General features: G+C 34.7%; 2 protein-coding genes across 3 annotated transcripts; one reads left to right on the top strand and one right to left on the bottom strand.

Moving 5' to 3' along the window:
* Nucleotides 1-6,552: 6,552 nt before the first annotated feature.
* Nucleotides 6,553-15,748, top strand: LOC107224832 (H(+)/Cl(-) exchange transporter 7). 2 transcript variants are annotated; one of them, XM_015665041.2, is made up of 13 exons: nt 6,553-6,655; nt 6,926-7,091; nt 7,154-7,282; nt 7,864-8,062; nt 8,707-8,960; nt 9,277-9,454; nt 9,847-10,371; nt 11,360-11,529; nt 11,610-11,789; nt 12,062-12,271; nt 12,978-13,223; nt 13,834-13,914; nt 14,289-15,748. In XM_015665041.2, exons 2-13 carry the CDS (start codon nt 6,948-6,950, stop codon nt 14,388-14,390), a joined length of 2,418 nt encoding a protein of 805 aa, XP_015520527.2. In that variant the 5' UTR covers nt 6,553-6,655; nt 6,926-6,947; the 3' UTR covers nt 14,391-15,748. The 2 variants fall into 2 exon arrangements, with proteins under 2 accessions (XP_015520527.2, XP_046593708.1); XM_046737752.1 differs by lacking the exons at nt 6,553-6,655; nt 13,834-13,914; nt 14,289-15,748 and having other exon boundaries at nt 6,671-7,091; nt 12,702-13,048.
* Nucleotides 15,183-15,510, bottom strand: LOC124294055 (phosphatidylinositol N-acetylglucosaminyltransferase subunit Y). The gene has a single exon (XM_046737756.1). It carries the CDS (start codon nt 15,508-15,510, stop codon nt 15,397-15,399), a length of 114 nt encoding a protein of 37 aa, XP_046593712.1. The 3' UTR covers nt 15,183-15,396.
* Nucleotides 15,749-16,808: the final 1,060 nt, after the last annotated feature.

Genomic DNA, 16,808 nt, shown 5'->3' with positions numbered 1-16,808 from the left:
GAAGATGTGGAACAGCTGAACCGATCATTTTTTTTTACACAAGGTACACAAACAAAATGATTTTATAATTGTCATATATTCTTCAAATCATCAATCATTTCATTATTCTATTTTACTTATTGCATAAACAATGTGACTAAGTAATTTGTGTTGTTCATTTTTCAGTGTGGTCTTTGGTGGATTCATCTGGACAGGCAGTGCAAGGACCGCTTTCATGCCGTGGAGCTACGAAGCTACAAGGTAAAATTTCCCATACATGATAATCTACATTTTTCTAACATTTTTTATACATCTGTAAATTGAAAAACGACGGTACTCAGTTTTCTGTACAATGAATTTAAAAAACATCGCGCTATTGCATGTATGATACAACAGTTTTCTAAGCTTAACCGTTACTTCTATATTCATTTTAGCATTCAGCGGAGACATCCGAGTAACTTCTCCATTACTTGGCAACGTTGGTGAGTTTGCATGTGTTGGGTTATGGGTATTTCCCTGGGATTCCTCTGTCACGTGGCGTGGCGGTAACAATTGTTACACAAATCTTCGATTTCTTAGCTGCATGGATAGGCTCATTCACGATCACAACGTGCTTCACTTGCAGTCCAATAATTTTTTTTCGCAATTTAATGTACCGTAGCTTACTCGAAGTTAGAAATTTTGCACGTTGCGAAAAGTGGAATGAGCATCGCGACAGGTAACCATCGCTTACTCGGCACTCGCGAGATCGAATTGTGTTTCGCAAATGATGTAATAATTTACGTTTGAATTTACCGATGATGTCGTTTAAGTGATGGGTTCACCTGAGGTTTGAACGTATTCAATTATTCACAATATTGATAAATCGATAAAATTCCAAAGTCTGGCATAACGTAACGTAGTGAAATTGCATCTTATATTATTATATATCATTTTCAACCCTTTAAAAGTCAACAAATATTGATCAACTGCAGGCTTAGCTCGCTTAGAAAAATGCTAATTGGCATACAGGATGTTTTTAATCTATTTTACAAAATGTTAATGTACCGATAGTCTGCCAACATTTACTAAAATAATACATACAACACTATAGTTGACGGGACATAACCGCGATACTGTATTCTGAGTAGGCAGACTATGATATAAAAACATTTTGCTCCCAACAGGTAACCAACGAAAATGTAAGTCAGCGACCACGGCGCGAATGATGAAGAATGATGTGTGTTGGAAAAAATGGCGAATCGTTTAGATCGAATATAGGTAACCGGGTAGGTAGGTGGACGTTTTGGGATCCGTCGCGGGGTTTATGCATGTGTGTGTGAGTCTCTCTTTTCCGTTGGGTGGTTCCGTTGGGGAACGGGTAAGGTTAGGAAGGTCGCGATATACCGTGATGTTACTGACTTTTGTAATCCACAGCGTCAAACGATCACATAAATCTTGCTCTCAAAAGACTCCGTATTCGAGTCTCTTGACCATTTCTAAGCATTTGAATAAGAACGAGATTGAACTTCTTATTTCCTGTAACTCTGCGACCATTTTTCAATTCCAACAACTGAAAAAGAATAGAAACGGAACTATTAGCAGAATTATGGATCCCGTTTCTTTAGGTTACCGAATTAAGCATGTTTTATTCCAATGAGAAACTGTGCGTTTTAATTTGTATCTTCGTTTATATTCGATTTTATCTGTTCTTTCCTGTCCCGTCCGATCCGCGACAATGCCACCTCTTATAGCCTATTCATTTCAATTATTCATTTAGAATATGGGATTGCAATTTCCCGATTCTGTTCTTTCCATCCGAAGCCATTCGTTTCAAAAAATACACTTCATCCGAATCCGATTCGTATGCTTTCATATTCTTTGAAACGAATTGATTCGCATGGAAAGAACAGAATCGGATTAGAATTTGCAATCCCCCTATTCTAAATGAATAATTGAAACGAATAGGTTGTGAGAGGTGGCATTGTCGCGGATAGGACTGGATAGGAGAGAACAGATAAAATCGAATATAAACGAATAAACAGATTAAAACGAACAGTTTCTCATTGGAATAAAACATGCTTAATTCGGTAACCTATAAAAACGGGATCCATAATTCTGCTAATAATTCCGTTTCTATTCTTTTTCAGTTGTTGGGCTCGTTATTCAATTCAATTATTAAGTCATTACCGATGATTATTCCATACAATTGATCTTTGTGATCGTCTGAATGGGCAAAACGCATCTCTGGACCATCTATCGCGTTCCGTGGTACGCTAGATGGGGAGAGATGCTGAGCTCGAAGACTTCGCGTCGAAGAGGACCGCCGACCGTCACGCTACACAATAATGCATGCCCTCCAACCTCCTTCCTCATTTCAAATTGATTTGTAATCTGAGAACAACAATCCGCATAGCAATGTATCTCATTCAAAAAGATACAGATGCGGATTGGGCTTCTACAGAATTTTTGGGACAAGTTCCACATAATACAAATTTTTTGACAGTTTAATCTGTCGCGCCTTTTTGCGCGTAGATTAATCACGAGAATTGGACGCAGCCTTTTGCGCGTAAATTAACCACGGGACTCGGACACGTTTTTACGCGCCGATTTTGCAAACGGTATATCGAAGAGTTACACACTCTCGATGTGTTAATCTTCCAACTCTTCGGTCAATTATTTACGAATAATAAAGTTTTCAAGTTCCACGGCGCCTTTGGCGCGTGGACTTGATACCTTTCAGTCATGAGAGAAAGCGCGTTATTTTACAACCGGAGCTCAACGCGCAGGTGTAGAAATCTCGGTAGTGTTCAGTGATAGTGGAGAATCTTGACGTAAGTATTTATAAAATATATATGAAACGTACAGAAACACTCGTTTAACTGATCGTATTATTTTCTGTTTCAGGGCAACAAAACCAATTTTTTAACAAATGCACTGAGAACTATAGAATTTTCAGTCGAAAAAGATATTCACTTCAATAACTCAATGCAGAAAAAGATATCGATTCAACACAAATTTTGAATGATTTTTATTCATCAATACAATTAATAATCGAAGCAACGAATATTAACGTGAATATCATGTTAGACTCGACCCATTTTTGGTCAATGTATGGACTTGTGTGATTGTGCTAACCATACCTTCGTTTGTTTCAGGTAATAAAACTTTTGCTTGTTTAAGATAATCACCCCTTTGTCCGATCGTGCTAATCGAACCTTTATCTATTTCAGCTGATAAAACCTGTGTCTGTTTCAGCTAACCAAACTTTTTATCTGTTTCTGCTAATTAAACCTTTTGTCTGTTTTAGGAAATCAAATTTTTTGTCTGTTTCAGCTAACCGAAACCTCTGTCTATTTCAGATAATGAAACTTTTTGACCGTTTCGCTAATCAAACGTTTTGTCTGTTTCAGCCAATCAAACTTTTTGTCTGTTTTAGCTAATCAAATCTTCTATCTGTTTCGAGTGAATAATTTGTCTCTTTTTTCGTTAATTAAATTTTTTATTTATCTAACTGTAAGTTAAGAATATTTTTAACTGTATCGACATATGTCACTAATTATATATTTCATCTGTTTCAGGTAACTGCATTTTATTGACTGTACAGAAAACTTATCGTTCCTTTTCTTAGGCTTAGGTCTGGTTTAGGTCTAGTTCAGGGTCAGTGATCTTGTTTTCACCGGTAGATAGATTTAGCGATGAAGGTCAGAATCATCATGATCACAAAGTGTGGTAAAAGTTATTCAGATGTTGTTTTTCTTAATGGTTTTACAGTCTTTTATTGCGATTGTTTTAGTGATTGAGTTTTTTTTCTCGAGTGGCTCACAGGTCATGTTCGGTTTGTATTTTACTGTAGAATTATACAGCTCTGTCTTATTTTGGTGGTTACGCTGATTCTACTCTGATTTGTTTTCATTCCTTCAAAGATTTCTGCATCGTCTTCCGATAGGTAAATGCCAACGTCTTACAGCCATTCGTAATTTCGATCTTGGTTTAGGTATTGATTGTTTTACATATTCACCAGGTTCTCCATTTTATTGATTATCTCATACCTCATAAGAAAAATAACCCGTACGCGAACATCCAAAATCAATCGCTGTTCGCCTGTAGAATGAAAATAATCACCCTTCATGCATAATAAAACAACCATCTTTCATCCATAATTGAAACAGTCATCTTTCATCGATCATAAATAGTCAGCGAGTTATATGAACTGATAAGTTGCGAACCAACCGCGAATATACGCAAATACAAATCGATTGGGAAAAACAATTTACCATAATTAACATGTGAAAAAAAGTCACTTGCAATTTTTCGAAGAACGTAAGATCGATCTTGCTACTATTCTCTGTGGAGTAGGACCACTGGGGATACCACGTAAAAAAAAAACGCGCCGGGTGCTTACCGCTTGCGGTGGTGTGGAAAAAAGCATAAGAGAACTTATTTTCACTGGCCAAATACTAACATATTGTAATTTTTCAAATGACAATTTTATTCTGGCGTAAATATAACTCATTGTCAATAAAATTTATGCTTCGATAATGTATAACGCATGTGGAATCGTAATACCTTCGGATTTCTCTAGTTTAATCAGAGTGAATTCCACGTAAATACATTTTCAGGGTCCGTACGCACAGGGAAAACTCAGGAAAACGCAGGGAAAAGTCAGGGAAAAGTTAGGGAATTCCGAAATTAAGACTGGAATTTTAAGTTTCTTGAAGAAGTAAACTCGTTCTTATACGTACATTACTTGATATTAAACCTTCTTTCGTGTTTTTTTACCGAAAATCGCTGGCTGTTGTTTGTAAATTAGTAGTCGGACAGTAAATTAATTACTAGGTAATATCGGAGGTATTGGTATTAATATGCAAAAAAATTGTCATTAATGAGCAGCATATTTCTTGGAAGGTTACTGAAAAAAAATCCTATTTTCAAGCTGGAACACTTGGAAAAGTCAGGGAAATTCGGGTTCCAAAAAGCGTACAAACTCTGGTTTTACTTTTTGATAAATTTCTTAATTAAAATCAACAAGGTGCACATCTCTTTGGCAAGTTACAGTATGTATACTATAGTTGTCAACGGCAAAAAGGAAAACAGGAAAGTTAGAAAAATTTTAAAATCACTTTTGTAACAGAGTAGCAACCGCAGTATAATTTTTGTAATTTTGTGATGATTTCGGAAACTGAATAACGCGAATATCAGTAAGTAGAATGACGTTAAAAACCCTTGTATCCACAAAAATACTTCTTTATCGTGAAACCTATTAGAATAGCTACCCTCGAAAATTATTTCGTTGTTTAAAAAAAAAACTATCCGAATAGATATTGGCAAAAATTATTTTTACATGTACAAAAAATATTGAAATTAATTCTCAATACTGTCAAGTACATCATTCAAAGGTAACTTCATGTAGAGAGACATCCCTCTTCGGAAAAATGTGGAAATAAACGTAACAAATAAAAAGTTAGTTAGGTATAAATAAACACAATCTACTATTGTTTTTACTAACTCTGTATCGATCAATGCAGCTTTGTTCAGCTTAGACTGGTTTTGGTTTTTATTGGTTCTGTAGTTTTTTAACAGTTTAAATAAAGTCTAAAAAAATAAATAGCTAAATTACATTTTATTTAAATGATTTATGGAGGTAGTTCTTAGACTGGCCCCATCAAGGTCTGCCAAATTAACCATATGTTTAATTCTGTAATATTTCATAAAGCCGTAAAGGTTCATAGTTTGTAATTGCTTCGGTTGAGCGGGATAATGTGCGTTAACTAACGAATTACAAAGATTTTCAATGGAATCGGCATTCAGTGCTTCAATTCTTTTGCGAGTTCTGACTGTTTTTTTGATCGTGTTCACATCTATCCATTTAATTGCCGTTTCTGGATCTGTGGCATACAAGTATCAGCGGCTTCAAGAGCTTTACCTTCACGGTGATTCAACATTTGTAATAAACAATTCCAGAAACAACTATGTAGAGATTTTATGGAATTCTTAGATAACAACACGCGTGCAAATTTTATAGCAAAAAGACAGCAATGCTTACAAAGCATTGCTAGCAATATTAGGAACAGATGTATGCCCCAATTGCTATCAAAATCGAAGCTGATCATTCTAAGCAAAACTTGTCAGCAGATATCTGCTAAATGAAAACAAAACGCAACAATAATCGCCGCAAGCGAAGCAAACTTTTCGCATAAACGTAGACAAAGCTGACACCCACATCTATGAAGTTAGAATAAAATAAGGTAGTGAATTTGAAACATCAAAACGTACAAATATCATTAAAGAGCTATTCTACGTATGTCATACATTATTTCACTTCGAGAATTACAGGTTAAACACTGTTCAGCAAGGTCCTTATGTACGTTGCAAAAGTTTCGCGTGTCCAGCTATCAGCTCCAACGGCTAGTTTTTCATTCACATTATTTAGAACGTATACCTACCCCATGTACATTCAAAGAGAATAGTCTCCGCCCCACGGTCTTACATCACTCTCTTAATCGTACGTCAGAGAGAGAACCACCGCGGGACTAGCTCTGTCCTTTGGTCTCTGCTGCAGCTGATTCGTCACGTGACTGATCAGCGTTCTCCATTCGAATGTCATATTTTTTCAGTGGCAAACGTGCCTTGCCTGGTTGAGTCAGGCGTGATGCGAGGAAATGAAACCATAGGATCACTGATATACTACACGAAGGTTATCTTCTTTTTACCGCGTATGAATGTTGAATCACGCGGTGAAGTCCCTGCAATGACGCAATATGCTTTTGTCGGGGTTAGAGACTCGCACATTGCGTAGTTTCTTCTGTTTCCCTGTCAATCGCAAGCTGTATAACAGAACAGGTGTATAGATCGTGTGCTGTCAAATGAAGTGTCACCCACGTGATTTTTGAACAAATGTTGAACGTCGCTGTCAATAATGTGCCGCTTTACTGTTGTCGTAATTTCTTAATTTTTAAACTGGCAGAAAACGATCTCTAAAGAAAACCATGGAGCAAGACGAACCAACGGTCTCGAACGTAACCATAAACGATAGTGTTGACTTTTCGTCCGACGACTTTGATAAACTTTTAAAACCGCCTAGGAATAATTTTCATTCTTATTTAAACGAAGACGTCAGCGTCAGATTTCCGGTAAGAATCATGCAATTCTAATCCCTGCTGGCACGATTTTCATTCGCTTTTGTTTTCCACAGAGAACGAGGACCAACCATAATGCTACTTTATCCAGTGCCTCCGAATGCACAAATCACATGTCGTTTACAAGGCTTTCATCAGAGGCAATACTCCCTGGGGCTATGAACTACCTTTCGGCCAATTATGAGGTTACATAAAATTTTAATGTTTTCGTCTTATTCCTCACATTTCCATTAAACTATATTTTGTATTATTGTCAGTTAATCGTCATACCTAGCAACACGATCATGACTCAGCTAGAGTTGCGATAGTCATGCACTCTCACAGCGGAGGTTCGAATAAATTCAACCTGTATTATATTATCGCTAAGATTTTTAAGAATACTGCTACTCGCACGGATTCAAGAACAATGCTGCCTATGTTTTTCACCATTAGGAGTTTGCAATCATGAAACATCGCTATGTTCAAGTATTTTTTGAGTCACTAGCATGACAGGCAGCATGATTTCAGTACAGTGACTTTACCCTGTCGATAGATACAGCACATTTTAATTTGTTATATATCTGTACCATATGCATTATTCATCATTTCCTTGAAATGCCAGTAGAACGACCCATTTGTGATTTCCTTGAGGCCCTAAACTGTCGTCGTCTTTACTTAAATTATCATAGATTATACCTAAAGAAAGAGAGCAGTACATAGTCTGTAATGATTTTTAATTATTTTATAGGTATAAGTATGATATTAAAACTTTTCATTGTTCTTTCAGAGTCTTGATTATGACACCTGTGAAAATCAATTACTGTTGGATGAAGAAAGAAAAAAGGGATACAAATTTGTGGTCAAGAAAAATGTTGCACGATGGTTTATTTTCTTACTCATAGGAATTTTCACTGCTCTTATTGCATGCTTTGTCGACATATCTATTAGTGAGGCGTCAAAACTGAAGTATAACTCATTAAAAAAATGTATCCTTTATTGCAATATAGTAATAATCTACAAAATGTCCTGTAAGTGAGTCCTTCACACGATATCTTACTCTTGATCTTTCGTGTGTTCAAAAAATCAAATTACAAATCGTCCAGAACAGAATAAATCTTCTCAAATCATCAAGGCATTGACGCCAGGCTGCTTGTGTAATCATGGGATCATGGAGAGAATATCAGTGTTGTTGATGGGACGAGAATGCATGGGTTCTACTAATTAATATGTAACTTACACAGCAAGAGTAAAACCATTGAAATCAGCGGAAACATAGCTGGTCTCGAACATCATTGCGTAACCTGAGCGATGAGTAACACTTAACTACTAAGATCAGAGAGACATTTAACGAGAAATCCACTTGAGCTATATTATTCCTTGTTAACACATTTTTTTTATATCTAAGAAATAGAAATCTTTCTATTTAATTTTTTCCTTTTGGACATGTGGCTGTTTTTCAGCAAACGTATCCTATATTCTAATTTCCATTCACTGCGTGATCTGGAAATCTATACCATTATATTTTTGGCAGTTCCATTTGCATTGAAAAATGAATAGAACACTCGTAAGTGCTACAAATTTATATTATCATTTTTCAAACTTATATATTGACCTTGACTGCATTACAAAGGTATTGATCAATGCATTTCTCAAAACTGTTTATGGTTGCCATATCTCCTCTGGCTAGTCATGAACTTAGTACCAGTTTTAATAGGCTCTATCTTAGTGGCATATGTCGAACCTGTAGCAGCCGGCAGTGGGATTCCACAAATTAAATGCTACTTGAACGGAGTTAAAGTGCCAAGGGTTGTCCGAATCAAAACGTTAGTTGTAAAAATGATCGGGGTCATTTGCACTGTGGTTGGTGGCCTAGCTGGAGGAAAGGTAAAGTATTTCAATCATATAAGTGAAGTAAATACAATTTTGAAATATAAAAAGAAGCCCAGAAAATTTCATAGGACACTAGAAAATTTTGAAAATTCTCAATCCTGCAATTTATCGCACTTTTTTTCAACTTACCTTTGGATTCACTGATATTATAATTTTTGCGAAATGTGATGTTTTCTTTGAATGCAAATAATTTTCTTGAATTTCACAGCATTTTCCAAATTACATCCTAGGCAATACCCTAAATCTATTAGAGTTTATATAAAATCAATTATCTTTAATACATCAGGATAATAATGCTTACATTTTATAGGAGGGACCAATGATACATTCTGGAGCGGTTGTGGCGGCAGGCATTTCGCAAGGCAAAAGTACAACTTTCAAAAAAGATTTTGGAATTTTTAAGTATTTCCGAGAGGATCATGAGAAACGAGATTTTGTATCAGGAGGTGCAGCATCAGGTGTATCTGCAGCGTTTGGAGCACCAATCGGTTTGTTTTTATCTATCAACCACTTAGAACTTCATTTTAGTATAACATAAAAAAATTGTTGTGATTAGACTCAGCTGTATTGTAAATTAAGCTTTCTCACTGTTACATGTACAAAACTTTAGATGTTGCATTCTTAACAAAAGTATCAGACCGTCTCATACATGTAGATTTATTTGATCAATCTTTTGACAAATCAATTTGCCAACCAAACATCTTATCATAAGCATGATCATTTACTAACACACTGCCTCACATGATAAAAGTCTATTTCCAATGAAGCTATGAAGCATGTTCTCCAATAATTGTACTACATTTCTGCTTTCTACAGTTGAAGTAACATACTTATTGTGTTCTCAGAATTAATTAATTAATTCTATTGTGTGTTACTGTAGGTGGGGTGTTGTTTAGTATCGAAGAAGGTACCAGTTTTTTTAAGCAAAGTTTGACCTGGAGAACTTTTTTCGCTAGCATGATAACAACTTTTACGATGAACATAATTCTTAGTGCATATCATGGACATCCAGGTGAACTATCCTATCCAGGATTGATAAACTTGGGAAAATTTGATGAAATACCGTATCAATTCTATGAAATACCATTGTTCATGATAATTGGAACATTGGGGGGAGTTCTTGGAGCACTTTGGAATCACGTCAATTACAAAATTTCATGCTTTCGGCTGCGGTTTATAAAAACGAATTGGATAAAAGTGCTCGAAGCCTTGTTTATAGCAGTTCTGAGTGCCACCCTTGGATTCCTGATGATTTATTTTATTGATGATTGCAAGAGTACAGAAGAGTTCTCTATGGATTTTCCTATTCAAATGTATTGTGAGGATGGAAAATACAGTGCAGTTGCTGCTCTCTGGTTTCAAACTCCTGAAAGTAGCGTTAACTCACTGTTTCATGATTCCAAAGGTAAGCAAGACACAGTCAATACTTCTTAAACCCGCTTTTAACAGTTTGTATTGCATTGCGTGTTATTCGGGAATATTAAATAATGTGGCTTCTCAGCTCTGAATCTCAAGTAAAGTATCAGGACTACAGAACGAAATATTGCTTTTGGGATATCCCAGATTTCAAAATTCAGACCTAAAACCTAAGCCAGACAAGAAATTGAAAATTTGAAATGCATACCAAGCCTATTACAAAGCCTGCATGCAGCTTGAAAATTGAACTTGAATAACCATATACAACGATATTCTTAAAAAGTCTTACAAAAATAAGTAATAATATTACGCTCCAACTGTTCTGATTTTTATATTTTTACTTATACATTGATTTCAGGACATGTTTTAAAAATACTTACGCTGTTTGTGACAAAAAAAAATATTGAACTTACCTGCCATACTATTATTCATCCCCCATACAAAATTGCTTTTGTACTTTATAATACTCCATTGAGTATTAGAGTACGACTACAATGTTGTTTTGGTTGTTATTAGATATCTGTTCACCATAATAATGATGGGGTAGCGGTCGACAAGTGAGATTGCGTCCAGGGGTCTCAAAAATCCTAGAGTTCTATTTGTGTCCTGTAAATTCTCATAATTTAAAAAATAATAGTGTAACACGTATCGGGGAAAAAGAGGGATGATACCATTCAAGGCAACAATGGAAATTACAGAAACATAACACTGATCTAAACGCAAAACCTTGTGATATTGTTAGAAATTATTCCAAATATCTGGAGAAAATAAAAATTTTCCGGTACTCCACACTATTGGATATTAGGAATTTTTTTATGCAAAACGAAAAAATGTCAGCACTAATAAGGATTCAATATCAATATTGTCAATTTATCAAGTGGTTTTTTACTTTATTAATCGAAAGTATAACATCAAGTCCTATGCGAAGTTCAATTTTTCAGCCATACGATTTATAGTTTAAAATTGATCCATCACAGGTTCCCAAAATGATGAAACACTGGTTATCTTCGTAATCTTGTACTTTCTCTTGGCTGCTTGCACTTTCGGTCTTTCTATGTCGAGTGGTCTCTTCATCCCTTCACTTTTGATTGGCGCTGCCTGGGGTAGATTAGTTGGATCCGGCCTTTCCAAGTTGTGGCCCAACTGTGTAAGAAATTTCACATGATTATACTATACTCCGTATTTCAAACTGTCAAACTTCAACCACACCACTCTTTTTTTTTTTAGGAAATCTTTGATCCAAGAAAATATGCATTATTAGGTGCAGCTGCTCAGCTTGGCGGTGTAGTTAGAATGACAATCAGCTTGACCGTAATTCTTATAGAGGCAACTGATGGAATATTCTTTGGTCTTCCACTTATTATTGTACTCTTAATGGCCAAATGGGTTGGTGATTTCTTCAATGAGGTATGTACTTGTTAAATTGTGAGGGTTGAATACTATGGCAATTGAGTCAATTTCTACTATCAATACTAGTAATTGTATAGTCAAACTGTTGATAACTGAGGTAATTGAAATTAGTGTGTGCAATATTGTTACTGATATGAAATAACTTTTCATGAATCATATTAAACATTGTCACCAACAATAGGAACAATTTAAATATTTATCTAACTTTCTCATTTGAAATAAGATCAACACAGTTTTGAATATTGTAATGAAACAGCTTATGAACACAGGGTATCTACGATATTCACATACAAATGACCGGAGTACCCATATTACCATGGGAACCACCACCGTTATCAAACAATATTTATGCAAGTGAAATAATGAGTCATCCTGTGGTTACACTGAAAACTGTTGAAAACGTCGGCCATATAGTCGAGCTTCTGAAATGTGTTTCATTTAACGGATTTCCTGTTGTTGACCCACCAACGAGTGATCAGGTATGAAAAAAATCTTTTAACTAAATTTTTAGATCTCAATAGTGAACTGAAAATAAGTAATTCTCTAAAATTCTGTTTACAAAATTGTACATTTGAAGAATCAATCAGTTCTCAGATTTTTTTATTCTTCCATATCGATACGTCTTAGGCAGTTTATGGTTTTAAGCTAAAAATGAAAGAAACTTTGCTTTTACATTAAACTGTAGAAAATTAATTTTTAGCTGTTTACTCATTTTTCACATCAAATAGGATAAACTATGCTTAGAGCATCAATATTAACAGAATAAGAATCTTTTGAAAAACATGGGTGCACTACATTTGTATTGCGGATAACCCAATGAAATCTTAAAAAACTGAAGAATCATTTGGTAAAAAAATGTAAATCCCCAAGGCCTAATGAGATAAAAAAGTAAAAAATAACCCATTTTAGATTAGCCCATAACACGATTTTTAATTCTCTTAACCATTCTTGACGAAATCCTTGGATACAAATAATTCGAGCGTGCCAACAACCAATAACTTCGTAGTGAAAGGTAAACATGTTCAGATACTTGAGAAATCTGTTCGGCAGTGGTTGTTACGATGATATGTCTGATTTCTATGAAACAAAATCATAGAATCTCAAGCACATAATTGACACTATTTATAAACAAGTCTGAAGCTACTTCATTTTATTATATGTATGATATTTAAATGTGTATTTCAGGAAGAAATAAATTCCTACGGGCGGTTCAGAGGCTTGATTTTGCGATCTCAGCTAATTGTTTTACTACAGAATAAAATATACAATGAATACAGTGAATATTGGGATGAATTTCTGAACATCGAAATGTTCAGAAGCGAGTATCCTCGATATTCTACTATTGACCATGTCAACGTTACTGCAGACGAAAAAACCTACAATATGGATTTACGACCCTTTATGAATCCATCGCCGTATACAGTTCAACATGTAAGAATATTTTACGATTCGCTGATCCTAATCGTTTTGCATGCATCAAGGTGTATGCTGCAAGTACATACACATGCACACAGTGATTCTGAACGGCTTTGTTTTGGACAAGTTGGTTCCGTTAACAATGGAAAATCGGCCTACAGCGTTTTTTTTTTTAACCATTTAGGTAAACTTTTCCAAACTCTAGAAAATAATAGCCGAACACTACATCTATATCCTGCATGACTTCAACCGATATCTCATCACTTCAGTTTTTAGTAGCCAACCTTCTTAAAAAAAACCTGATATCAACTTGTTTTCCAAATTAACGGACGATATACATGACAAGTTGTGTTTTCCATTATTTATTTACTTTTGCTACTAATTCTAAAATTGAGATTGATCATAAATTGATTGCATTTAATCATTTGCTGTTGTTTTTATTATAATTGTTTTTGTCACTTTGAACATTAGTTGATGCTTCTATTCTTATTTTTATAAATAATAGTTACTGCTTATGATAACTACACCACTGCGTATAATTTGGACTAAGAACTGTATCAAGTAAAATAGATAATAACAACAATGTCAGTCAACAAAACATTCCAAATAAATGTTATCATTTCAGTCTGCCACTTTACCACGGGTATTCAGGCTCTTCAGGGCCTTGGGACTGCGCCACCTACCAATAGTCAATGATACAAATGAGGTAAGCCTACATATTATGTATATTCTGTAATCGAACACTCAAAGTTCTTGAAATGCTTTGCGAAAAATTGTCCATATGTTGGTAATGCCACATGTAACTAAAAAACTATACTTGGCCAATCAAGAACCACTACATAACGGGTGTGTGCATGAAAACAATTCGATGACTGGCATTTAAAAGTAAATGCGGAAAACAGGTAACTTGGTTGAAAACATCATTGTTATTTATATAATTTATTATGTTAAATTGGACTAAATAAAATATCGAACAAATGAAAAATTATCGTGAGTGGTAATTTTGGATTAATCAAGAGTACTCATGTAATGTGGTAATTGAATATCGAAATCATACGTTGGCGTGACTATGTATTTCAGGTGATTGGAATGGTGACCAGAAAGGACATCGCCCGATTTCGAATTTGGAGGCATCAGGGGCGAATGGGTTTAGATGAACTTTTAATATCAGATAAACTCTAATATTCTGACGAATATTATTGTGATACTGTTGTTCCACTATTCTGTTAAACTTTTAGATATGAGTTCGCACAAATTGAGTAGAAGGACCACATGTTTGTCAAAGGTTGCAGCCCACGAAACTCCATCATCTCAAACAATAGCTTATTAATAAAGGACTATATATACCAGGTCCAAAAAATATTACATCGAAGCTAGCGGGCAGAGTTAGCTGAATGCACTACCATCGTTCACAATGCGGCAGTGAGGATTAACAATCAAAATTTCAGCAAATGTCTGGGAAAAATAAGACAATCATAAAATGATGTGTGTTAAACTCTATCACATTATCCTATGTACCAAAAGTTCTGCATTTTTGGCTATTAACTCTACTCTGACTACTGGTTTCAGGTTTATCGAAGAAAACATGACAATTTTGTAGATTGCAGATTGGCAGGTAGATTTTCTGTAGCAAACACTATACTTTCATGTATGAGACCTTTCATCGTCAAGTTTAAGATACCTGAGAAATGTTTACCTGAATACACATGTGTTGAATTCTTCAGTTTAGTCAGATTCAGTGATCACTGATCACGAATTCAAATGGTTCCCTAGATTTTTTAGATTTTTTCACAGATGTGTACTGCGATAAATAGACATTAATGTTTTCCAATTTTCGCATACTAGTCTCGCATGTACGCGCCACGCGTGTCTTCTGCACATCGTCAAGAAAGAGCGCTTTTCTTGTTTGAAATTTAACCAATTTTGATACAGGCATACTTAATTGAAACATGAAACAGATTTTTTGACCGCAACAGGTAACATATCATCAATGCAAATCATACATACAAACTAAAACATAGACACAATTAGGAAATACTTTTTACAATAAGTCAAAAAAAATATACAACCATCATTATTGGTGATAGGGCTCTGGATACGAAGGTCAGAACTTAAGGGTAATATTAGAATAATATATAGAAAAGAGCAATCATTATAGCTTTATTATTTATTTGGATCTTCTACAACATTAATTATTGATAAATAATTCCCAGCCTAGCCAAGACCAAAGCTTAAAGAATAAGTGTACAGGTACAAGTACCAACAAGAGAAGAAAGTAGTATTCAAATGTTGTAACATACATTTTATCCACTTGTTTCACATTGATAGTTTATTATCATATAACTTGTATATGTTATATTTTTTACAACTGCATCATACTGAAGTTTAGATACGGCATGCAATTATTATAGAAAGAATTGGTCGTAAGATGCGTAGTTGATATTATCTGTAAAAAAGAAAGGCACAACTTCCATGAAATGTTGCTTAGCCATTTAACTTTAAGTACTAAACGTAAATAAAGTTATATTTTCAATTATTAACCTCTAAGCTGGTCCTGTTTAACTTTAGATAACGAGGTTATCTGCAATTATGTTGATCTTTGAACAAACGCGCGGATCTTTTCCTTCCATCTCATTCTTCCCAATAGGTTTTAGAATATGTACCTCACAATAATACTGAGTTCCGATGTGATAAATTTCTAAAAAATGACAAAATCTAGTTATCTGAGAGTTCATAATGATGAAATTATGGCATAGTATTGCATTATTACATCTTTTTATACACTATGTGTTATTTGAAATCTCTTAGATCAACATTGATTAATCGAAAATTCACGTGAATATATATGTTTGAATTGAATATTTCTCGGTAAAATCAAGTATCAGACAAATAAGATTCTCACATCAATCTTTTGTAGCAAGTGAAATCGTTGAGAGTATTTTGATTTTTTAGGTAAGAATGAATACTGAAACAAAATTCAATACAAAATGTTGGTTTAATTTTGGAGTTTCATGATAGTTTGACGTATTGCCCACCCTGTTCAATACTTATAGAACTGGATTTAGACAGTGGTGCTTGAAAATTTTTTTATGTAAATGAAATTAATTTTGTGTAGAATCATATTTTTTGCCATTAATTTGGGTGAATAGAAATGTGAATCTTTCACGGCAAATCTGAAATCTCAATAAAAATGAACTGTTTGATAGTTAAATTCATTTTACAGACATTATTTAACAATGAGCTGTAATATCTACAGTCAACAATGCGGACAATTCGAGTCCGAGAATTTCCGCGGAAAATCAACACATTCCCTCTGTCATCAAGTATTTGAAAACGCGATTGACCATTCACATTTTATGCGCGTACGGCCGAGCACGCTGACAATGACTTCGTAGATATTTTCATGTAAATTTACCCATCAAACCGATTTCTTGAACCTTCAGTACGTAGATAGCAAGTTATCAGAAATAAATTACAATACTCGTGAACACCGTTAAATCATATTAAAAATCGTACGAAATGAACCTGAACTGGCATTACTTTATTCTGAAATTGTCAATTTCTACGCCAGAGATTCGGAAATCGATTGCCCTAAGGTAA

This window comes from Neodiprion lecontei, chromosome 4 (genome assembly GCF_021901455.1).
Source record: "Neodiprion lecontei isolate iyNeoLeco1 chromosome 4, iyNeoLeco1.1, whole genome shotgun sequence".
NCBI classification, from domain to species: domain Eukaryota; kingdom Metazoa; phylum Arthropoda; class Insecta; order Hymenoptera; family Diprionidae; genus Neodiprion; species Neodiprion lecontei.
The sequence above is the reverse complement of the archived record's forward strand: the minus strand, read 5'-3'. Positions and strand labels throughout refer to the sequence as shown.

Coding starts and splice junctions, on each gene's coding strand:
- LOC107224832 (XM_015665041.2), top strand. CDS start 6,948: ATGGAGCAAGACGAACCAACGGTCTCGAACGTAACCATAAACGATAGT. Junction 10,372..11,359: donor ACTGTTTCATGATTCCAAAG/GTAAGCAAGACA, acceptor GATCCATCACAG/GTTCCCAAAATGATGAAACA. Junction 11,530..11,609: donor CCAAGTTGTGGCCCAACTGT/GTAAGAAATTTC, acceptor TTTTTTTTTTAG/GAAATCTTTGATCCAAGAAA.
- LOC124294055 (XM_046737756.1), bottom strand. CDS start 15,510: ATGTATGTTACAACATTTGAATACTACTTTCTTCTCTTGTTGGTACTT.